Source organism: Danio rerio, chromosome 18 (assembly GCF_052040795.2).
Source record: "Danio rerio strain M-AB ecotype USA chromosome 18, GRCz13ab, whole genome shotgun sequence".
NCBI classification, from domain to species: domain Eukaryota; kingdom Metazoa; phylum Chordata; class Actinopteri; order Cypriniformes; family Danionidae; genus Danio; species Danio rerio.
Genome location: NC_141038.1, coordinates 26,053,516 through 26,079,288, shown reverse-complemented (window position 1 = coordinate 26,079,288; position 25,773 = coordinate 26,053,516). Strand labels below are relative to the sequence as shown.

The window sequence follows — 25,773 nt, the reverse complement described above, 5'->3', positions numbered from 1 at the left end:
TTGAGATTTTAACAGATTTGTGTGTGTTGAACATCAGTCAACCTGTTAGCACCTGTTGGCTTTAATTGTGGGAAAAACTGGATAATTTTGAGCTTTGGTCAGCTAATTTCAGCTTCCGGGTTTAAAATGATTTTTGGGGCAGGATCAAAATCGGCGACGTGGCGCAAAACTGTTAGTGCAAAGATAACGCGTCGGTTTCTCATTATTACTCGTAGCGGAGTTTTCTTATCCTATTAGAAGAGCAGGCTTCTTAATTAATCATGACAAGTTGTGAGACACGGACCCACGGCACACAGTATTTAGTTGTTCATGAAGGGCTGTATGTGTTTGTTTCTATGATCCACGGGGTTTGTTGCATGTTTTTTCCCCGCGATGCTGTCAGGGCCGATACAGCAAAGCTGTTTGTTTGCAGCAAGCATTTTTGTTGGGAGAGCAATACGAGAATTGGAGAATGGTGGACGTTGTCTTTTATCAGGAGTTCTTTCATATTTAGACAAATGCCGTGCTTCTGTGTTTGCCAAAATCCTCTAGATTACCAACAGGGCTAATGGTTAAAATAGACAGGGCAAGAGACCTGCTGCACTGAGTCTGCATACAGACCTATGATTCAGACTCGGGGATTGAGGGAAAAGTCCTCATTTACTGTTTACAGGAACACGATTATCTTTATAATGATATAAATTGTGGTTATCTGACTATGAAATTACGAATAACAAATGTAGCAGGGCATTAAATTACTGTTTATTTCTTTGCATTTTAACTTTGTAAGCTATAAAATCATGCGTCTCCTCACGGTTTTTGTCTCATTTTATGAGCCGACTGACTACAGTTGTTCGCTCTGTTCCTTCTCCCCTGCTGGCCATGCCCACTCAATTCTGAGGTATAGACCTTAACCGAAAGTGGGGGGTGTCATGGCCCTTTAATTTGTAGAGTGCATGTTTTTACCAAAACTAGCCTATTTTGGATTTAAAAAATGTGTGTGTGTGTGTGTGTGTGTGTGTGTGTGTGTGTGTGTGTGTGTGTGTGTGTGTGTGTGTGTGTGTGTGTGTTGGTTTATGTGATTTATGAAGACATTTCATATGAATACACGCCACACTATGAGGACATTTTCAATTATGAGGACAGGGTCGGAGTCCTCATAATTTTAGCAATGTAGAAGTGCTTCTTTGATGTAGAAGAGCTCAAATCCAAAATTTCTCCACATGACTTTATAGTTCACATAAACCTGATTTTGTGTATTACGTGTGTATTCGACATGCGCCCCTGTAGCCCGGACTGGGTACTGCATCCCCTCATTAATTATGTATGCGAGTGTATGAAATTGCGGCATGTGATTGGCTGACCACCAAATGTCCTTATAATTACTGTATCTGTCAAACATCTGTTAACAATAATGATTGAAAAAATAGTTTTAAACAGATATAAAATATGAATTACGTTCTAATTAAATAATAAAAATAACCCACTACCTTTAAAAGATCAATAAAAAATATGAATGCCAGTTATTGGCTAATCGCCACCACCTGACTCAATCAATTCCCGCGCTGGACAGATGGAGAGTCGAATTGAAGACAAGACGAGGAAGCACGGAGCGTTTTATTCGACGATTGATTGCACACGATTGATTAAATGTGAATTAATTTGTGGAAATTAATAGCCACTGGACTCAAGCGATTGCATGCTGGAAGATCCGATGACACATGGGTGTCAATCATCAGTAAGACCCTTCAGGTAAGACTGTTAACTAACCACCTAAATAATTAAGTCTACTACACGATTAATGTGCATTATTTGATTAAACTTAGAAGCCAGTAAACCAAGTAACTGTTAATAAAACCTTGTAAGTTAGCGTACTTTTCATTTCCTGTCAAGAGTGATGAACTATCGTTTTTAATATGTTGATTTATTGTTTTAGCATTACGTTTATGTTTGCAATGTCGTCATGCTTTACCAAAGTAACAGATGCGTTACATGTAATCGTTTTAGTGTGCTTATTAATCATGTAAGAGTATTTGCCAATCAAGTCATAAGGTTATTGTCAGTTTGATATCACTAACGTTGTGTAACGTTAATGACAAGTTACACGTTATGGCCTAACTTGTTATTAGAAGTTTTCAGGGCACCCAAGATACAAGACAAATATGTTTTCATAACTGTGTGTTACCTGTATTTTTCATAGCACGTGATGATAATTTAATCGTTTTATTTAGTCCTCATTTTGATTTAATTATAAATAATGTTGCTTACACTTACAAAATTGTCACAAGACATTCACATATATAAAATAGAAACATGAAACGTGATTCCAGAACACTTTTGGTGGTTTTGACATGAATTAACATGTGATTCACACAAATGTGTTCTAGAAGCACACATTTCACATTTGTGTTTTGCACATGTGTATACAATGTTATTTTTTTTTCTGTAAAGGCAACGTGTATACAGATGTTTCATCTTCTTAAATATGAAGTCTGTGTGTATTTGCCATATCTAGACATTTCTAGTGACAAAGAAAAAGAGAAAATCTGCAAAATCAAACAAATAATTTTTGATTAAAATGTTTTTCCTGTTTCACTGGCATGTTATACTGACATGCATATTACAGACAAAGCACAATCTTTAATATGTGTACCCTTTGTAAAAAAGAATAAACTAAAAACATATCTGATAAAATTATTATATATTGACATTGGTGCATTGCAGAAAATGGCAACAGCAAGGTCCCAGAGAGTCAAACTGAAGCCGAATGATGAAGCTGTGTACTATGCTTCTACTTCAAAAGATAAAACTGGATTTGAAATAAAATACATAAATTCATTCAAAGGTAAGAAAAAAAGTCATTTACGTCAGGGATCTCCAAGAATTGTTTTTTTCATGACTAATCAGAAAAATTCTTTGCTAGGTCGGGGAGTGTTCAGCTCTTGCCACTATAGAAAAGGAGATTTTCTAGTTGAATATCGAGGAGACATAATAACCAAAGAAGAATGTGAAAGAAGACGCAGACTTTATCATAATGCACTTGAAGTGTTTTTGTTTGAATTCCGTTTTAATGGAAAACAGTTATGGTATGTATATTGCTTTATTAAATGTGCTATCATTTATGTTTCCATATTTTCAAAAAAGTAATAAAAAAATTAAATTGTCTATTCATAAACTTGATAATTTTTTTGTGATCTGCAATTACTTAGTGTGTAATTTAGTAAATACTGTAATTACATGAGGTGGCATTGTTCTCTGTGATTCAGGGTTGATGCTGCAAGAGAAGATGGCTCGTTGGGTAGACTTATTAATGATGATCATATAAACCCAAACAGCAAAATGAAAATAATCAACGTTGATAGAAAGCCCCATTTGTGCTTATTCGCAACAAAGGACATCAGTCCAGGGCAAGAGATCACTTATAACTATGGCGATTCAGAGTGGCCATGGAGAAACAAGGTATGCAGAGATTAAACTTGTTTTCTTTAAAAATTATTTGGTTCTAGATAATAAAGCCAAAATAAACTTAAATCTGTAAAAATACTATATTCTGCAAGGGTTTACATATATTAATATTGTGTTGCTCATCTACACAGGCGACCTCTGACACTGAAATCCAGACCAGTACTTCACTCAGCTGTGCAGGAGAGAATGGTGGAACACAGAAGGTAAATGTCTGACATCACTGACTGTCTATTTTCCCTTTAGTTTAGCTCTATATATGCTAAAACTGTGACAAAGTTTACTGTTTATACAGTTTGTCAATTGTGTAAGGGTTTACATATATTAATATTGTGTTGCTCATCTACACAGGCGACCTCTGACACTGAAATCCAGACCAGTACTTCACTCAGCTGTGCAGGAGAGAATGGTGGAACACAGAAGGTAAATGTCTGACATCACTGACTGTCTATTTTCCCTTTAGTTTAGCTCTATATATTCTAAAACTACCACAAAGTTTACTGTTTATACAGTTTGTCAATTGTGTAAGGGTTTACATATATTAATATTGTGTTGTTCATCTACACAGGCGACCTCTGACACTGAAATCCAGACCAGTACTTCACTCAGCTGTGCAGGAGAGAATGGTGGAACACAGAAGGTAAATGTCTGACATCACTGACTGTCTATTTTCCCTTTAGTTTAGTTCTATATATGCTAAAACTGTGACAAAGTTTAATGTTTATACAGTTTGTCAATTGTGTAAGGGTTTACATATATTATTATTGTGTTGTTCATCTACACAGGCGACCTCTGACACTGAAATCCAGACCAGTACTTCACTCAGCTGTGCAGGAGAGAATGGTGGAACACAGAAGGTAAATGTCTGACATCACTGACTGTCTATTTTCCCTTTAGTTTAGCTCTATATATGCTAAAACTGACAAAGTTTACTGTTTATACAGTTTGTCAATTGTGTAAGGGTTTACATATATTAATATTGTGTTGTTCATCTACACAGGCGACCTCTGACACTGAAATCCAGACCAGTACTTCACTCAGCTGTGCAGGAGAGAATGGTGGAACACAGAAGGTAAATGTCTGACATCACTGACTGTCTATTTTCCCTTTAGTTTAGTTCTATATATGCTAAAACTGTGACAAAGTTTAATGTTTATACAGTTTGTCAATTGTGTAAGGGTTTACATATATTAATATTGTGTTGTTCATCTACACAGGCGACCTCTGACACTGAAATCCAGACCAGTACTTCACTCAGCTGTGCAGGAGAGAATGGTGGAACACAGAAGGTAAATGTCTGACATCACTGACTGTCTATTTTCCCTTTAGTTTAGCTCTATATATGCTAAAATTACCACAAAGTTTACTGTTTATACAGTTTGTCAATTGTGTAAGGGTTTACATATATTAATATTGTGTTGTTCATCTACACAGGCGACCTCTGACACTGAAATCCAGACCAGTACTTCACTCAGCTGTGCAGGAGAGAATGGTGGAACACAGAAGGTAAATGTCTGACATCACTGACTGTCTATTTTCCCTTTAGTTTAGCTCTATATATGCTAAAACTGTGACAAAGTTTACTGTTTATACAGTTTGTCAATTGTGTAAGGGTTTACATATATTAATATTGTGTTGCTCATCTACACAGGCGACCTCTGACACTGAAATCCAGACCAGTACTTCACTCAGCTGTGCAGGAGAGAATGGTGGAACACAGAAGGTAAATGTCTGACATCACTGACTGTCTATTTTCCCTTTAGTTTAGCTCTATATATGCTAAAACTACCACAAAGTTTACTGTTTATACAGTTTGTCAATTGTGTAAGGGTTTACATATATTAATATTGTGTTGCTCATCTACACAGGCGACCTCTGACACTGAAATCCAGACCAGTACTTCACTCAGCTGTGCAGGAGAGAATGGTGGAACACAGAAGGTAAATGTCTGACATCACTGACTGTCTATTTTCCCTTTAGTTTAGTTCTATATATGCTAAAACTGTGACAAAGTTTAATGTTTATACAGTTTGTCAATTGTGTAAGGGTTTACATATATTAATATTGTGTTGTTCATCTACACAGGCGACCTCTGACACTGAAATCCAGACCAGTACTTCACTCAGCTGTGCAGGAGAGAATGGTGGAACACAGAAGGTAAATGTCTGACATCACTGACTGTCTATTTTCCCTTTAGTTTAGCTCTATATATTCTAAAACTACCACAAAGTTTACTGTTTATACAGTTTGTCAATTGTGTAAGGGTTTACATATATTAATATTGTGTTGTTCATCTACACAGGCGACCTCTGACACTGAAATCCAGACCAGTACTTCACTCAGCTGTGCAGGAGAGAATGGTGGAACACAGAAGGTAAATGTCTGACATCACTGACTGTCTATTTTCCCTTTAGTTTAGCTCTATATATGCTAAAACTGTGACAAAGTTTACTGTTTATACAGTTTGTCAATTGTGTAAGGGTTTACATATATTAATATTGTGTTGCTCATCTACACAGGCGACCTCTGACACTGAAATCCAGACCAGTACTTCACTCAGCTGTGCAGGAGAGAATGGTGGAACACAGAAGGTAAATGTCTGACATCACTGACTGTCTATTTTCCCTTTAGTTTAGCTCTATATATGCTAAAATTACCACAAAGTTTACTGTTTATACAGTTTGTCAATTGTGTAAGGGTTTACATATATTAATATTGTGTTGCTCATCTACACAGGCGACCTCTGACACTGAAATCCAGACCAGTACTTCACTCAGCTGTGCAGGAGAGAATGGTGGAACACAGAAGGTAAATGTCTGACATCACTGACTGTCTATTTTCCCTTTAGTTTAGCTCTATATATGCTAAAACTACCACAAAGTTTACTGTTTATACAGTTTGTCAATTGTGTAAGGGTTTACATATATTAATATTGTGTTGCTCATCTACACAGGCGACCTCTGACACTGAAATCCAGACCAGTACTTCACTCAGCTGTGCAGGAGAGAATGGTGGAACACAGAAGGTAAATGTCTGACATCACTGACTGTCTATTTTCCCTTTAGTTTAGTTCTATATATGCTAAAACTGTGACAAAGTTTAATGTTTATACAGTTTGTCAATTGTGTAAGGGTTTACATATATTAATATTGTGTTGTTCATCTACACAGGCGACCTCTGACACTGAAATCCAGACCAGTACTTCACTCAGCTGTGCAGGAGAGAATGGTGGAACACAGAAGGTAAATGTCTGACATCACTGACTGTCTATTTTCCCTTTAGTTTAGCTCTATATATGCTAAAACTACCACAAAGTTTACTGTTTATACAGTTTGTCAATTGTGTAAGGGTTTACATATATTAATATTGTGTTGTTCATCTACACAGGCGACCTCTGACACTGAAATCCAGACCAGTACTTCACTCAGCTGTGCAGGAGAGAATGGTGGAACACAGAAGGTAATTGTCTGACATCACTGACTGTCGATTTTCCCTTTAGTTTAGCTCTATATATGCTAAAACTACCACAAAGTTTACTGTTTATACAGTTTGTCAATTGTGTAAGGGTTTACATATATTAATATTGTGTTGCTCATCTACACAGGCGACCTCTGACACTGAAATCCAGACCAGTACTTCACTCAGCTGTGCAGGAGAGAATGGTGGAACACAGAAGGTAAATGTCTGACATCACTGACCGTCTATTTTCCCTTTAGTTTAGCTCTATATATGCTAAAACTGTGACAAAGTTTAATGTTTATACAGTTTGTCAATTGTGTAAGGGTTTACATATATTAATATTGTGTTGCTCATCTACACAGGCGACCTCTGACACTGAAATCCAGACCAGTACTTCACTCAGCTGTGAAGGAGAGAATGGTGGAACACAGAAGGTAAATATATTTTAAGTGTTTGATACCTAGCAGAATTGCTCTCCGGGCAATTTGTGTTATTGGATATTATGTCAAATTTAAATTGTGAATAATTGGCAGATGCAGGTTTCTCTTACTAAAGTCAGATTGGGGTGTGTGTTGCACGCTGTCCAATTTTTTGATGGTGTCCTATTGTGTAATAATATGGGTTGTGTGTTGTGTCCTTGTATTTAGTGATGATTTCCTATTTTGTATAAATGTTGGTTGTGTGTAGTGTCCCCATAGTTACTGATTGTTCTGTATTGTGTATTAAATTAGGTTGTGTGTCCTCGTATTCACTGTTGTTGTCATGTTGTGTATGGTGGGGGAGGGACAGAAGATGCAGGTTTCCATTACTTAAGCCAGATTGGACCTATTGGTTGTGTGTGTAGTGTCCTCATAATTACTAATTGTGCTGTATTGTGTATTAAATTAGGTTGTGTGTCCCCGTATTCACTGATGTTGCAAGATGTTCAAGAAGTTTATCTACTAACAGAGGAAATTGGCATGCAAGCAGAGATTTGCATGCTACATATTGCATAAATGCAATCTCGACTTGCAATACTGTGCTCAATACATTTGACATTGAAATGACGCCACAGGTAGTTGGTAGATTTGTGTAAAAGGCCCAAGAAAGTCTGCCGCCACATCTGAAAAAAAAATCTTAAAGGAAACAGTGAATTATATATTTAAATTTAGCCTGACATGTTCAATGTTTCAAAAATATTTTTTTTCTTAAAATATACTTAGATTTTTATTTTATCCAAGGTAATCATATTGTCAGAATCATATTAGCCCATGCCTACAACCTATAGGTCCAATCTGACTTTAAGAAACACCTGCATTTTCTGTCCCTCCCCCGCAGTACACAACGTGACAACAACAGTGAATACAAGGACACACAACCTAATTTAATACACAATACAGCACAATCAGTAATTATGAGGACACTACACACAACCAATAGGTTCAATCTGGCTTTAGGAGTGTCCTCATAGTTACTGATTGTGCTGTATTGTGTATTAAATTAGGTTGTGTGTCCTCGTATTCACTGTTGTTGTCATGTTGTGTATGGTGGGGGAGGGACAGAAGATGCAGGTTTCCATTACTTAAGCCAGATTGGACCTATTGGTTGTGTGTAGTGTCCTCATAATTACCGATTGTGCTGTTTTGTGTGTCCTCGTATTCACTGTGGTTGCAAGATTTTCAAGAAGTTTATCTACTAACAGAGGAAATCGGCATGCAAGCAGAGATTTGCATGCTACATATTGCATAAATGCAATCTCGACTTGCAATACTGTGCTCAATACATTTGACATTGAAATAACGCCACACGTAGTTGGTAGATTTGTGTAAAAGGCCCAAGAAAGTCTGCCGCCACATCTGAAAAAAAATCTTAAAGGAAACAGTGAATTATATATTTAAATTTAGCCTGACATGTTCAATGTTTTAAAAATATTTTGTTTCTTAAAATATACTTTGATTTTTATTTTATCCAAGGTAATCATATTGTCAGAATCATATCAGCCCATGCCTACAACCTATAGGTCCAATCTGACTTTAAGAAACACCTGCATTTTCTGTCCCTCCCCCGCAGTACACAACGTGACAACAACAGTGAATACGAGAAAACACAATGTAATTTAATACACAATACCACACAATCAGTAATTATGAGGACACTACACACAACCAATAGGTTCAATCTGGCTTTAGTAGTGTCCTCATAGTTACTGATTGTGCTGTATTGTGTATTAAATTAGGTTGTGTGTCCTCGTATTCACTGTTGTTGTCATGTTGTGTATGGTGGGGGAGGGACAGAAGATGCAGGTTTCCATTTCTTAAGCCAGATTGGACCTATTGGTTGTGTGTGTAGTGTCCTCATAATTACTAATTGTGCTGTATTGTGTATTAAATTAGGTTGTGTGTCCCCGTATTCACTGATGTTGCAAGATGTTCAAGAAGTTTATCTACTAACAGAGGAAATCGGCATGCAAGCAGAGATTTGCATGCTACATATTGCATAAATGCAATCTCGACTTGCAATACTGTGCTCAATACATTTGACATTGAAATGACGCCACAGGTAGTTGGTAGATTTGTGTAAAAGGCCCAAGAAAGTCTGCCGCCACATCTGAAAAAAAAATCTTAAAGGAAACAGTGAATTATATATTTAAATTTAGCCTGACATGTTCAATGTTTCAAAAATATTTTGTTTCTTAAAATATACTTAGATTTTTATTTTATCCAAGGTAATCATATTGTCAGAATCATATTAGCCCATGCCTACAACCTATAGGTCCAATCTGACTTTAAGAAACACCTGCATTTTCTGTCCCTCCCCCGCAGTACACAACGTGACAACAACAGTGAATACAAGGACACACAACCTAATTTAATACACAATACAGCACAATCAGTAATTATGAGGACACTACACACAACCAATAGGTTCAATCTGGCTTTAGGAGTGTCCTCATAGTTACTGATTGTGCTGTATTGTGTATTAAATTAGGTTGTGTGTCCTCGTATTCACTGTTGTTGTCATGTTGTGTATGGTGGGGGAGGGACAGAAGATGCAGGTTTCCATTACTTAAGCCAGATTGGACCTATTGGTTGTGTGTAGTGTCCTCATAATTACCGATTGTGCTGTTTTGTGTGTCCTCGTATTCACTGTGGTTGCAAGATTTTCAAGAAGTTTATCTACTAACAGAGGAAATCGGCATGCAAGCAGAGATTTGCATGCTACATATTGCATAAATGCAATCTCGACTTGCAATACTGTGCTCAATACATTTGACATTGAAATAACGCCACACGTAGTTGGTAGATTTGTGTAAAAGGCCCAAGAAAGTCTGCCGCCACATCTGAAAAAAAATCTTAAAGGAAACAGTGAATTATATATTTAAATTTAGCCTGACATGTTCAATGTTTTAAAAATATTTTGTTTCTTAAAATATACTTTGATTTTTATTTTATCCAAGGTAATCATATTGTCAGAATCATATCAGCCCATGCCTACAACCTATAGGTCCAATCTGACTTTAAGAAACACCTGCATTTTCTGTCCCTCCCCCGCAGTACACAACGTGACAACAACAGTGAATACGAGAAAACACAATGTAATTTAATACACAATACCACACAATCAGTAATTATGAGGACACTACACACAACCAATAGGTTCAATCTGGCTTTAGTAGTGTCCTCATAGTTACTGATTGTGCTGTATTGTGTATTAAATTAGGTTGTGTGTCCTCGTATTCACTGTTGTTGTCATGTTGTGTATGGTGGGGGAGGGACAGAAGATGCAGGTTTCCATTACTTAAGCCAGATTGGACCTATTGGTTGTGTGTGTAGTGTCCTCATAATTACTAATTGTGCTGTATTGTGTATTAAATTAGGTTGTGTGTCCCCGTATTCACTGATGTTGCAAGATGTTCAAGAAGTTTATCTACTAACAGAGGAAATCGGCATGCAAGCAGAGATTTGCATGCTACATATTGCATAAATGCAATCTCGACTTGCAATACTGTGCTCAATACATTTGACATTGAAATGACGCCACAGGTAGTTGGTAGATTTGTGTAAAAGGCCCAAGAAAGTCTGCCGCCACATCTGAAAAAAAATCTTAAAGGAAACAGTGAATTATATATTTAAATTTAGCCTGACATGTTCAATGTTTCAAAAATATTTTGTTTCTTAAAATATACTTTGATTTTTATTTTATCCAAGGTAATCATATTGTCAGAATCATATTAGCCCATGCCTACAACCTATAGGTCCAATCTGACTTTAAGAAACACCTGCATTTTCTGTCCCTCCCCCGCAGTACACAACGTGACAACAACAGTGAATACGAGAAAACACAATGTAATTTAATACACAATACCACACAATCAGTAATTATGAGGACACTACACACAACCAATAGGTTCAATCTGGCTTTAGTAGTGTCCTCATAGTTACTGATTGTGCTGTATTGTGTATTAAATTAGGTTGTGTGTCCTCGTATTCACTGTTGTTGTCATGTTGTGTATGGTGGGGGAGGGACAGAAGATGCAGGTTTCCATTACTTAAGCCAGATTGGACCTATTGGTTGTGTGTGTAGTGTCCTCATAATTACTAATTGTGCTGTATTGTGTATTAAATTAGGTTGTGTGTCCCCGTATTCACTGATGTTGCAAGATGTTCAAGAAGTTTATCTACTAACAGAGGAAATCGGCATGCAAGCAGAGATTTGCATGCTACATATTGCATAAATGCAATCTCGACTTGCAATACTGTGCTCAATACATTTGACATTGAAATGACGCCACAGGTAGTTGGTAGATTTGTGTAAAAGGCCCAAGAAAGTCTGCCGCCACATCTGAAAAAAAATCTTAAAGGAAACAGTGAATTATATATTTAAATTTAGCCTGACATGTTCAATGTTTCAAAAATATTTTGTTTCTTAAAATATACTTTGATTTTTATTTTATCCAAGGTAATCATATTGTCAGAATCATATTAGCCCATGCCTACAACCTATAGGTCCAATCTGACTTTAAGAAACACCTGCATTTTCTGTCCCTCCCCCGCAGTACACAACGTGACAACAACAGTGAATACAAGGACACACAACCTAATTTAATACACAATACAGCACAATCAGTAATTATGAGGACACTACACACAACCAATAGGTTCAATCTGGCTTTAGTAGTGTCCTCATAAGTACTGATTGTGCTGTGTATTAAATTAGGTTGTGTGTCCTCGTATTCACTGTTGTTGTCATGTTGTGTATGGTGGGGGAGGGACAGAAGATGCAGGTTTCCATTACTTAAGCCAGATTGGACCTATTGGTTGTGTGTAGTGTCCTCATAATTACTGATGATGTCATATTGTCTATTTAATATGGGTTGTGTTTTGTGTGTCCTCGTATTTACTAATGGATGTTATATTGTGTATAATTATATGTTTTGTGTTGTTTTCTCATATTTGCTTATGATGTTATATTGTGTATTAAATTAGGCTCTGTGTGGTGTTATTTACTGATGATGTCCTATTTTGTATTAATATACTGTAGGTTGTGTGTAGTGTCCCCATAATCACTGTTGCTGTCATGTTGTGTACTGTGGGGGAGGGTCAGGTTTCCATTACTAAAGCAGGATTTTACCTATAGGTTGTGTGTAGTGTCCCCATAATTACTGATTGTGCTGTATTGTGTATTAAATTAGGTGTATGTCCTCGTATTCACTGCTGTTGTCATGTTGTGTGTTTTGAGGGAGGGTTAGAATATGCAGGTTTCTGTTAAAGTCAGATTGGACCTATAGGTTATGTGTTTTGTCCTCATTTACTGATGGTGTCTTATTGTGTGTTGTGTTTACTGCTGCTGTCATGTCATATTTACTCATGGTTTAATATTTTTTTTATTGTTATTAACTGATAAAATCATGGCAGAAGTTTGCCTTTTGTCTCCCTGATTGTTTGCCTTGTTAATACAAGTGAATTAAGGAGCAAACCTCTAGTTAGTTTCTTAACTTTTATGTAAAAAGTGTTTTTATCTTGACTTGATGTGTCTGATGTAATTACATAGTTAAATAGTATGTTTAAAGACATGATTTTTTTTCAACAGATTTGTAAACATGATGTAATATCAGTAGCTGTGTCAAGCTTGGATAAATGTGCCAGCTGCAGTGGGCCCTACAACGCATTTAAGTGGATTGGGGTGAAATGTAAATGTAAGTATTGTGCTTTGGTCAATTTAAAAATAATAATAATAATAATAAATTTAATTGTAACACTCTGTGAAAACCCAGCTAAAGTCATTTTTCGATTTAATGCTTTTTAAAATTTTTTTTTTTTTACGTTAAATCATTTTAGACAAAGGTAAAGAATATAATGTGAAAATATAACCGTGATGTCTTTAATACAAATCAAGTTAGGCCATGTCAACAATTTATTTTCGTTCATTCATTCATTTTCTTTTCAGCTTAGTCCCTTTATTAATCTGGGGTCGCCACAGCGAGTAGGCCTGGTAAACATACAGTAGACTTATAATAGCTGCATTTAAAAAAAAAAAATAAATAAATAAAAACTTTTCTTTAGATTCCTCTCCAGCTTTGTCAAAGATTAAGTCTTACTTGTCATTCTCCAAAACAATAATCCATTATATCACCCTTGGGGCTATTCCACCATGATATACTTTAGCTGTTAAACAATTCTGTTCCTCGTGCTTCATAATTGCTGACCTGTCTGGCAATCAAACTAAAGCATCAGTGTGCTATAAAAACCAACTTTTTTTAGCATACAAGCAATACAAAAAACTTGAAATAAGCAGGGTTACTTTGATGCGTGTTGGGCTATAAAACAAAATAAAAAAAAATATTTTGAAATGTCAGCATTGAAGCAGAAAAATCTCCACAGAAACAGGAACAAGGATAAATTACAGGTTATCTCTTGCTTCATTGAGTCTACCTGGCAATCGTGTGTGAGGAGATTTTAAAGTCGCTTTACAGTCTTTAATAGTAGAAAATAAATTTATTAAGAAAATGATATGAAAATCAGATGTTTATTCAGTGCTAAAAGTAAATGGAGATGATTGAAATCATTGTTTAGGTAGTAAACCTCTAAAAAAATTTTGCTACAAAAATTTACAGTGTTGATAAAATAGTTTGTTTCTATATGTATTATGTTATATGTACTGTACATGTAGTGCTGTATCTTAAAGCATTTTACAGTTGAAGTCAGAATAATTAGTCCACATCTGATTTTAAAAATATTTAATTATGTTTAATAGAGCAAGATAATTTTCACAGTTTGTGTGATAATATTTTTTTCTTCTGGAGAAAGTCTTATTTGTTTTATTTTGGCTAGAATAAATGCTGTTTTAAACTTTTTAAAAACCCATTTTAAGGTCAAAAGTTTTAGCCCCTTTAAGCTATATATTTTTTTGTCTACAGAACAAACCATCGTTCACAATAACTTGCCAAATTAACCTAACCACCCTAATTTAACCTAGTAAAGCCTTTAAATGTCACTTTAAGCTGTATAGTCTGATTTTTTTTATTTCAACTAGAATAAAAGTAGTTTCACATTTTTAAAAACATTTTAGGTCAAAATTATTACCCCCCTTAAGCTATATATTTTTTCAATAGTCTACAGAGTAAACCATCATTATACAATAATTTACTTAATTACCCTAACCTGCCTAGTTAACCTAATTACCCTAGTGAAGCCTTTAAATGTCACTTTAAGCTGTATAGAAGTGTCTTGAAGAATATCTAGTCTAATATTATTTACTGTCATCATGAAAAAAGAGAAAATAAATAAGTTATTAGAAATGAGTTATTAAAACTATTATGATTAGAAATGTTGCAAAAATATTTGCTCTCCGTTAATCAGAAATTGTGGAAAAAAATAACAGGGGGGGGGGCTAATAATTCTGACTTTAATTGTATATTTAAGTCTTTCAACTACTGCAATGAAGAGAAATTGCATATTCTTTGTCATTTTTATGGCTATGACTTTGACACTCTTTTCTCAGAATTAGATTATATGACTTTAGCCAGGGTTTCACACAGGAGTGGTCACAATTAGCCTGCAGTTCAGCTAATGCCATGTTTTGTTTTGTTTTTTTCATTCAAAATGTAATGGTAATCTGGTTTGAGAAAGGAGATTTTCTTGAACTCTTGCTTTTATCTGTGAGCTGTTAATTTCATGCGTGTCTTTTTTATTTCTCAATTTAAGAACATTTACCCAAAGTTCTGAAATATGCTAATTGTATAGATCAAATTAACCAACCTTATATTCATTATGTATTCTGCCTAGTTTGCTCCTGTTTCTGGCACAGATCATGCTTTAATAAAGCAGTTCAATTTGAACCAGAGTCTGAATTATCAGTAAGTGCATTTAATCACATCATTATAAAAAATATTGATTTACTAACTGTTAAACTATTTATTTCAAGTAAAGATTAGTTTATATTGTCTATACATGATAAAATATATATATTTTTTTTCATTTCAGACTTCTGAAAATGAGATTTTCAGTGAAGACATGTCTGATCAGGAGTATGTTCCTAACAGTTTCTCAGAAAGTTCAGAAGAGAGTACAGATATAGAAAAGACAAGGAATGGCTCCTGTAGTGATGCCAAGACAGAAAAACAAAATGACATTGACGGTCAAAAAGAAATTCCAGTTGAAGAGTCACTGCTGAATGAACCAGTCTCTACAATGCAGCAGGACACAATTGCTGAAGATACCACAGAGACTGGGAAAAGTCCTGGTATTCAGTCTTCAAAAATTACCACTTCAGGTCACAAGAACTATTGTTACATATGTGGGAAACCACAGACGAAATTTGCAAGGCACTTAAAAATTCATGAAAAAACAAATGTAGATGTTGCTAGAGCTTTGGCATTGCCAGTCCATTCTAAAGAACGAAAACAATTGCTGGACAATCTCAGAAACAAAGGAAATTATGAACATAATGTAGACGTTCTATCGAGTGGTAAGGGATTATTAAAACTAAGACGCGAACCAAAGAAAAAATATAATCCTAAACATTATGTTCATTGTATGTATTGCAAAGCTATGTTTCTGCGGCGAGATTTGTGGCGGCATGTACGGAATTGTCTGTCAAAGCCATTGGATAATCGGACACAGCCTGGAAGATCTAAGGTCTTGTCTTTAGCAGAAATGTCTGGTTCAGCTCTTTGTCAACAGATATCACAGGGGGTTTGGAAATTGTTGACCGGGCTAAAGGATGATGACGTTTCTGCTGCTGTGAGGAGTGACTTTTGTCTTCTTCAGTTGGCTCAATCATTTTTTAATAAGCATGGCCAGGATCTAACGAAGAATGATTACATACGGCAGAAGCTTAGGGAGGTCGGACGACTTCTTTTGATCCTTAGAAGAGAATTTTCCATACAGACTGTTGAAGAAGCTGTTAAACCGGCCAATTTCAAGGTTGTTGTCCAGGCCGTTAAAAAAGTATCTGGATTTGATGATGACAAACAAATCTACCGCACTCCAAGCCTTGCTCTAAAGTTAGGTCACTCTTTAAATAAAATCTGTGACATACTTCATTGTAGAGCATTGATGGCAGAAGACGACGAAGGCATAAAGTCAGTGCATGCTTTTAAAAAACTCTATGATGCGAAATGGTCAGAACTAGTGTCTCACCGAGCACTAACCACCTTACACGAAGCACACTTTAACAAACCATCCACGCTTCCCTTCACAGAGGATGTTCAAAAACTTCACGGCCATCTGGAGAAGGTTACAGATTTGGTTTCAGAAAACTTAAAATCGTCGTCATCCCCTCAAGCGTATGGAGATCTTTGTAAAGCAACACTTGCCAAAATCATTTTGTTTAACAGAAGACGCGGAGGAGAGGTTGCAAAGATGGAAATTAAGGGATACCAAGAGAGGGACAGAGCTCCGTTACACAAAGATGTTGCCATGGGCCTTACAAAATTTGAACAAAAACTTTGTGAACATTTCAGCCGAGTAGAAATAAGGGGTAAAAGGGGGCGTAAAGTTGCTGTGTTACTTTCGCCAGACATGGTCAATGCCCTAAACTTACTCATAAGCAAAAGACAAGAATGTGGAGTACCAGATGAGAACACATTCTTATTTGCCAGACCCAACTGCTTAACCCCTTATCGAGGGCAAGACTGTTTGAGGGTTTTTGCTGAAGAGTGTGGTGCTCAGAACCCAGAACTTCTCCGCTCAACACAATTGCGTAAGCATGTCGCAACATTGTCACAGGTCCTAAATCTCAAAAATAATGAGCTTGACCAAGTTGCAGACTTTCTGGGCCATGATATTCGTATCCATCGTGAATACTATAGGCTTCCAGAGGCTACAACTCAGCTAGCTAAAATTTCAAAACTTCTAATTGCCATGGAGAAAGGTTCTGTTAAGAACCTTCAAGGCAAAACCCTGGAAGATATTGAAATAGAAGGTAAGGAGTATATTAAATTTGTTGCACATTTGATTGTATAGTTTATTGTACAAATTATAGTTTATTTTAATATAAAGTAATTAATTAGTATTTATAGTACATAGTTCTATAGTATAGTTTTTATAGTATTATATTTGACATACTAAAGAACTTGAACAATGTAATGCTTATATTTCAGAGTAATTATTGTGTTCATTTTATCTACTCATGCAATTTGCAATGTTAAACTTATCTGGTACTCAAATTGTTTGTCTTTTGTTAGATAACCTAGACTTCAGTGACATTGACGGAAGTGAAGACGATGATGAGTCGGTTCCAACAACACAGAGAAAAAATGGTAAAATAGAGATATAGGCCCAATCCCATTTCAATTTTTTTACCCCTACCTCTTTCCCTTAAAGCCGAGTGTGAAGGGGAAGGGCTTTAAAATGTGCCTCTAAGAAATGGAACAGCACCATAACACCTGCACTCATGTCATTGCGATCTCTTGCTTCATATGAGATCAGTTGATTGCAACTGCTGTAGTGATTCCAGTTGTGTTATTTTTTGGTATTTATCTTCAGGAAATTACTGAAGGCATATATTATGCATATATAATAATCTAATGTGGCAGTAAGCTCATAACTGTACTGCGCATTTACACAATGGCCATATTCATCAATACAAACACACCAAAAACAGCATGAACATTAGAGCAGACACTGTAAACAGCTAATTCCCAGCCACTAGACATTACTGACGGTATTCGAGTGTCAGAATGTTGTGTGACTACTATACAAGAGACATTATTATGGATTATAGATAGCCAAATTAAGCTGTTTTTATTTTAGCGTTTTATTTATTTTTTGTTTAACATAACAGTAAAATACGTGTGCGGTTATGAATGTATTAAAAAATGTGCTTGTTTGCTGTAAAAGTTCATAATAAGGACAAAAACTACTAATTTGCCTCTCCTGACTTCCGTGTGCTGCTATGCTGCTATTTTAGCTGGTGTATTCTGGGATATTGTCTTACCCCTTGCCTTCAAGTGTGGTCCTAAAAAATCTCAGTTCAAAGGGCTATCTACCCCTTCCCCTTAGCCTTACGCCTTTAAGCTAAAGAGAGTTGGGTAAGGGAAAGGGCTAAAGAGTAGAATTGGGATTGGGCCATAGACATTTAAATATTAATAATTAAGGCCCAATCCCAATTCTATTCCTTGGCCCTTCCTCTCATTTTGCATGTTCACAGGAAAGGGTAGGGGTGTCCCAATTTTTTTAGCTTGAAGGCGTAGGACTAAGCGGAAGGGCTAGATACCCCTCGAAGCAGATTTTTCAGGACCACACTCAAAACCAAGGTGTAAGAAAATTTCCCAGAAAACACCAGCGACAACGGCTGCATGTCTGCACACGAAAGTAAAGACATGCACAATTTAGTAATTTTTTGTTATTACAAATTTTTTAAACAAACAAGCATATGTTTTTATACATTCATAACCACGTTCATATTTTAGTGTGATTTAAAAAAAAAAAAAAAAAACGCTAAAATAAAAACTTGGCTATTTATAAGTATAATAATGTATAAGTATATAATAAATTTGGCTATCTATAATCCATAATAATGTCTCCTGTACAGCAGTCCCACAACATTCTGACACTCGAATACCCTTTTTGAAAACTAGAGGCTGAGAGTTGTTTGAGTGTTTGCATTGATGAATTTGGCCATTGTGTAAATCTGCAGTAAAGTTATGATCTTATTGCCACATTAGATCATTATGATAACATAATATATGCCTTCAGTGATTTCCTGAAGATAAATACCAAAAAATAACACAACTGAAATCACTACAGCAGTTGCCATCGTCAATCAAGGGCTCACGAGGACATATGATGACTTATGCAGGTGCTGTAGTGCTGTCCCAATTCTTAGGGGTAAATTTTGAAGCCCTTCCCCTTCATACTCTGTTTCAAGGGCCAAGGGTCAAGGGGTAGAGGTACAAAAACAGAATTGGGATTGGGCCTAAAGTAAACACAATATGATGTACAACAAAAAACACTTAAAAGTGTTGAACTGTTTGTATGTCATTTCTAAACTATAAAAGTTATATATACTGCTACAGTATATTATTATTTATTTTATAGATATTGACACTGCATTAGAAGGCCCATCTCATGGTATGACACATGAAAATTCAATTCATTGCACAATTTAAGTTAAGAATAAATATTACATTTAAGATGTATAAGTACAGGTTTTGTGTCTTTAATATCGTTTTGTTTACTTATAGGTAACTGTAGTATGTAATATTTAAAAACTTGGCATCAGAACTAGTAAAGTAATCTGAACTGTTTATATTGCAGGAATGAAGAGAGCCGGGCAACCCTTTGAAGAATCTGCAAGGGCATCAGATGGTATGAGATTGTACCTCATTTTCACAGCTGAGGTTTGGTTTATTTCATATATACCAAGCAGTGTCTACTATATTTTATAGTATTGTTTTTACAAATTTTATAGAGGTCAACTCTGCATTGGAAGGCCCATCTCAAGGTACAACAAACATATACATTTTTTTAACTACTGTATTAACCAATTGAAGAGATATTTCAATATTATTATTATTATTATTATTATTTGGCACCAGAACCAGTGTAGTAATCTGGACTGTTTATATTGCAGGAATGAAGAGAGCCAGGCAATCCTGTGAAGAATCTGCAAGGGCATCAGATGGTATGAGATTGTACCTCATTTTCACAGCTGAGGTTTGGTTTATTTCATATATACCAAGCAGTGTCTACTATATTTTATAGTATTGTTTTTACAAATTTTATAGAGGTCAACTCTGCATTGGAAGGCCCATCTCAAGGTACAACAAACATATACATTTTTTTAACTACTGTATTAACCAATTGAAGAGATATTTCAATATTATTATTATTATTATTATTATTATTATTATTATTATTATTTGGCACCAGAACCAGTGTAGTAATCCGGACTGTTTATATTGCAGGAATGAAGAGAGCCAGGCAATCCTGTGAAGAATCTGCAAGGGCATCAGATGGTATGAGATTGTACCTCATTTTCACAGCTGAGGTTTGGTTTATTTCATATATACCAAGCAGTGTCTACTATATAAAATTTGTAAAAACAATACTATAAAATAGAGGTCAACTCTGCATTGGAAGGCCCATCTCAAGGTACAACAAACATATACATTTTTTTAACTACTGTATTAACCAATTGAAGAGATATTTCAATATTATTATTATTATTATTATTATTATTATTATTATTATTATTATTATTTGGCACCAGAACCAGTGTAGTAATCCGGACTGTTTATATTGCAGGAATGAAGAGAGCCAGGCAATCCTGTGAAGAATCACCAAGCGCATCAGATGGTATGAGATTCTACCTCATTTTCACAGCTGAGGTTTGGTCCATTTTGTATCAAGCAGTGTCTACTATATTTTTTTAAGTTTTTTTTTTTTTTTACTCCTTTTATAGAGGTTGACTCTGCATTAGAAGGCCCATCTCAAGGTATGACAAACATGTTTTCTGTTTTATTTACTTTAATGTTAAATTCATTGTTACTTTGACTGGAATTGGACTATAATTGTAAAAATAGTGTTAAAGCAATGCATAGAGAAACTCTCATTTAAATCCAGTTAGCAATTTTTACACAGCATTTTTAATGCTGTTCCCTCTAGGGTGTGTATATGTTTCCCCATTGTACATCAGTGTTTGACTACATCCTTTATCTATCCATAGTGCAGAGGACCAACTGTGTAGAAAGTCCTACAAAATAGTTATTAATTTATTATAAAATATCAAGTTTTTGTAGATCAGGTAATTTGTGACACAACTATGATATAACTATAACTTTAGAAACCAAAGACTTTATTAGCTTTTTCTCAAGATTTGGAGGAAACTGGAAATCAGGTGAATGTTTTTTTTAGCATAGCAGGGACTCTACTCTTTTTCACGTACTATATTGTTGGGAAGTCTGCAGTCTCAAAGCAGCTAGGGTGAATGTAGCAGGTGAGGAGGTTGTGGCTGGTGTGTTCATGACAATTTGTAACAAGCAGTTGATTTTTGACAGTTTGTAGTTCTGTTTGTAGAGGGGTTTTTAGAGGATGGATAAATGTGTAGAAATCTATTGCAGACAGATGAATAAACAAAAGCTATCTTCAATTTAAATTTATATCCCCTATACTTGTTCATTTAGGTCCTAGAATGTACCAGGAAGTCCCCTACAATGTTTTTATGTGTTTTTTTTTTTCATTTATTTTTAGCCATTTACAGAAACACTTGTGGGAAAAAGAAAAAGAGAACCCGAAAGGAAAAGTGTGAACAAACTGGTAAAACTACACAAGCATACATACAATATCATTTATTAGAGAATCACATACTTAAGAATCAAAGTTTATATATAGTAATTGGTGTTTTTGTTTAAAACAAAAAGAAGGCTAAGAGCCTGTATGAAGGAATATTGCCAATATCATAAATTAGGTTATTTCATTTTATTTATTTACATTTTCATTAAGGTACAATGTAGTGCCAAGGATGGTCGATTAGTTTAAACAAAATTGTACAAATTAAATCATTGCACCTTAGTGTTTTCTAATGCGGTCCAGTCGGTACTGAAATTTACGTCCACTAAATGTTCCCACTAAAATTGAAGCACTGTTGATCGTGTTCTTAAATGCTACTGATTTGCTGTTGTGTTCACATGCTCAACAGAATAGGCTGTGAAGGTTATCAATTCACCGAACTCAACACTGTTTACCGAGTTTAAACACAGAAATACGGACACTGGAGTGTTTTGAAGCTGTGAAGATTAGTTGATTCATCAGTGGATTGTTCATATGTCAGCTTATAGACAGACCAGCTGATCTTTACATATTTAAAATGATTCAGTGTTCTTGTATCTGTGTTTACACTCAGTAAACAGTGGTGAGTTTGGTGAACTGATGACACAATCATTTCTGTTGAGCACATAAACACAATGGCAAAACAGCACTGTTAAAGAACTAGCTCAGCAACGCTTGGATATTATCGGGAAATAGACGGTTTTAAAATTCCAGTACCGATCAGTTCCAAAATTGAGTATTGTGACAATACTATTGCTTCTAGTAATAATAAAAAACCTAAATAAAGATAATGATTGGGAGGAGGGGGTGGTTGGGAAATGGAGATGAGCTCTGATCAACATGGTGCTGATCCCATGAATCTGTTTTTTTTTATTTTTATTTGCAGTCGTTCTCAAATCTCCTGAAAATAACGCAAGAAGAAAAACAAAAAGACCATGGTCTCCTGATGAAATTGCTGCAGTACTGAGACATTTCCATAGCCATGTTTCCAAGGGTAAACTTGCCACAAAAATAGAATGCCAACAATGCAAATCTGCAGAGCATCCCATGTTGGCAAATCGCTCCATTCAAAACATCAGGGACTTTGTCAGAAACAGAGGTTTGATGCTGAAAAGGAATCAGGTAGAAAAAAACTAAGTCTTTTTGCTAACACTTGAAGGATGTGTGTTTATAAGACTGTAATGAAATCTTTATAATTGTTACATAACATGTCATGAATATGAATGAGATTTTATGCATGCTTATGACAGTTGTAATTATAAGGAGAGCTGGAAGGGACGTAAAGGTGGGGAAAAACAGGTGTAGGAAAAAAATTGGTGGAAGGAAAAAAAAACTGGGTAGGAGAAAAAAAAACAGAGTGATAGGAAAAAAATATTTTTTTTTTGCATTACCTCGCGAAGATGTTTTGCGTTCTCTCGTAAAACCGTTTCTCCATAAACACTTCCTGTTCTCATTCATGTAAACCCTCCCGTTTTTACCGAAATTCTCCCGTATTTTACCATTCTATCCCATTATCATCCTATCATTAAGTATTTTCCCATGTTTCTGATATATTTTTAATCTTGAAAGCACGCTGAAATTAATATTAAAATGTCTGCATTCACTTTCTTTACATTAAAGCTGTGCGTCGACCATCGCCTTTCATATGCTACCTCTGAACCTATAAATGCATGTAAGCGCTCATTGTCAGACGAGCGCCGTACAATATATTGGTCCCAGATCAGCTTCTGTACACACCATTTACAGAAAAGCAAAAGTGCATGACACTTTTGGATTCGGGTGTATGTTTAAACAGACAAATACACTGACAAATACACAAATAAACATCTCCATCCTGCATGTTTTACTTTAAACAGCTAATTTTCTCTTAAATGAGTACAAACAGTAATGGAATGCTTTCATTATTGATCTGTGCATTCTTACAGAGACACCTCTGTTATCAAACAAAACAAAACAAGAGATTCATTGGCTGCTCACTTGTTTGATAACAGAGGTGTCACATTAAATGGCGTGTACAGAAGCTGATCTGGGATCAGTTTATTGTATGAAGCGCATCTGTCAATCAGCGCTTATGCATGCATTCACTGGTTCAGAGGTTACAAATGAAAGGCGAAGATCAACGCACAGCTTTAATGTAAAGAAAGTGGGATAGAATGTGAAAATACGGGAGAATTTTGGCAAAAATGTGAGGATTTTTGTAAATGAAGTGAGCAGGAAGTGTTTGTGGAGAAACAGTTTTGCGAGGGAACGCCAAACATCTTTGCGAGGGAACGCAGAAACTTCAGTAATATGTCTTCCTACCACCCAGTTTTTTTTTTTCTTCCACCAATTTTTTTTTCCACCATCACGTCCCTTCCAGGTCTCCGTATAATTAGATGTCATTTCCTCAGTTATGTCATTTTAAATGACAACTGAACAAACAAATACATCACAAGCTCTTTTTATTTTTGTCATGACAACTTGACAATACCAAGACAAGAGAAAAACATGCCATAAATCTGTCATAAATATGATTGTCATGAGGGCATTATAATTGTGTAATTTTATAAAATGAACATTAATTGTGTGTGAATTTTATTACAGCTTCATTCATATTTTTATTGATCTCGAGTAAATTGGTAAAAGCTAAATGTGTTATTAAAATGTTGTGATTGACAGAGTAATAACATTTTTAAAAATGTCATTTAAATAAAAAAAAATTAAAAAAGTGATTGGATAAATATTCATGACATGATTATAATGGCTTCATGACAATTATAAACTACTTGTTTTGATTATGTTAGGTTGTCATTACTAAGACCAGATGTGATTTATTTGTTTGTCAAGTTGTCATAACAAACATCATATCATCATCTTTGCATTTAAAATGTTGTAACTGAGTGAATGACACTTAATGGCAGCTGTCATAAGCATGCATAATATTTCATTCATATTCATGACATGTGTGATGTCAGAATCATAACATATTTATGACAGTTTTTATGAACACCCCTTAAAGTAAAGTGTTACTGTTTTGCTTTTTATTTTATTTTATTTTTTTAAATGGTTATATGCCGTTTGTTTGGTTCACACAGGTGTTGTGCAGATTTGTTTGATTTTTGTGCAGGTTTGTTTGGTTTTATGGTCCATCGATAGTTAGTAAAGCTAATGTTTTACTTGTATTAATTAGATTTTCTAAACATGCACAAATAAAACTTGCATTTTGTTCACATGCTGTGTTCTGCATTTGTTCTATTAGTAAATTCTTTTAGTTGCCATATCAAAGAAACAGTTGCTTGAATACACTACAGATTTACATTAGTGTGTATGGATAATGTAAAAAAATACTGATCAGGATGCCACACAAGTAACTAAATGGGCATATTTGTAAATGAATGTGATGAATGTGTATATAGATTAAAAAAGTTTACTACACTCACTTTTCTATTTAACCATTCGTCCTCATAGATCAGTTATGTCCTTTTAATACACAAGACGTTTAGTTTTGTGTGTGTGTTTAACCATTCGTCCTCATAGATCAGTTATGTCCTTTTAATACACAAGACGTTTACTTTTGTGTGTGTGTTTAACTATTCGTCCTCATAGATCAGTTATGTCCTTTTAATACACAAGACGTTTACTTTTGTGTGTGTGTTTAACCATTCGTCCTCATAGATCAGTTATGTCCTTTTAATACACAAGGCGTTTAGTTTTGTGTGTGTGTGTAACCATTCGTCCTCCTAGATCACTTATGTCCTTTTAATACACAAGACGTTTACTTTTGTGTGTGTGTTTTGCTGTGTCCCATTAAATCACATTTGTCCCTTTAGGACACATTTGTGAGGTGTGTGTGTGTGTATAGCTACTGTCCTTATAATAACGGTTTGTGTTATGGGCGGGGTTTCAAGGTAATTATAATATGACCTCATAAATTAGTATTTAGTCAGGTTGTTGTATTTTAAGTTGTGTTGTGTGTAATCAAACTTTGAAGTGAAATCTGTGTTGTACAGCTAAAAATATAATTTTTGATATGCACCACGTCGCTCTAGAGTAAGTGGAAGAGTGTGCTCCCCTAATACACCAAAAAACTGGTTTGAGCTGAAGTGTCCTTGTAACACACATAAACCCGTATGTGTGTGTG

The 25,773-nt window shown here is 35.3% G+C and overlaps 2 protein-coding genes across 22 annotated transcripts in view; both read left to right on the top strand.

The window, feature by feature from the left end:
- The window catches only part of LOC147832830 (uncharacterized), a 102,700-nt gene that overhangs the window by 40,441 nt on the left and 36,486 nt on the right, over positions 1-25,773 (top strand). The gene's annotated exons all lie outside the window — the stretch shown is intronic.
- On the top strand, positions 1,563-24,862 carry LOC147839735 (uncharacterized). Of its 10 annotated transcripts, none has more exons than XR_015514971.1 (37): positions 1,563-1,731; positions 2,704-2,824; positions 2,903-3,065; positions 3,246-3,438; positions 3,576-3,647; positions 3,793-3,864; positions 4,010-4,081; positions 4,227-4,298; positions 4,442-4,513; positions 4,659-4,730; positions 4,876-4,947; positions 5,093-5,164; positions 5,310-5,381; positions 5,527-5,598; positions 5,744-5,815; positions 5,961-6,032; positions 6,178-6,249; positions 6,395-6,466; positions 6,612-6,683; positions 6,829-6,900; positions 7,046-7,117; positions 7,263-7,334; positions 12,970-13,075; positions 15,165-15,235; positions 15,363-17,304; positions 17,567-17,641; positions 19,422-19,454; positions 19,641-19,691; positions 19,795-19,827; positions 19,957-20,007; positions 20,111-20,143; positions 20,291-20,341; positions 20,631-20,681; positions 20,788-20,820; positions 21,576-21,641; positions 22,540-22,863; positions 24,564-24,862. XR_015514971.1 is itself a non-coding variant. In XM_087293162.1 (37 exons), the coding sequence occupies exons 2-37, from the start codon at positions 2,707-2,709 to the stop codon at positions 22,788-22,790; spliced, it is 4,650 nt and encodes a 1,549-aa protein (XP_087149288.1). In that variant the 5' UTR covers positions 1,563-1,731; positions 2,704-2,706; the 3' UTR covers positions 22,791-24,862. The 10 variants fall into 10 exon arrangements, 6 of the variants coding, with proteins under 6 accessions (XP_087149288.1, XP_087149289.1, XP_087149290.1 ...); XM_087293162.1 differs by adding an exon at positions 20,445-20,477 and having other exon boundaries at positions 22,540-24,862; XR_015514973.1 differs by lacking the exons at positions 22,540-22,863; positions 24,564-24,862 and adding an exon at positions 20,445-20,477 and having other exon boundaries at positions 7,046-7,181; positions 21,576-21,609.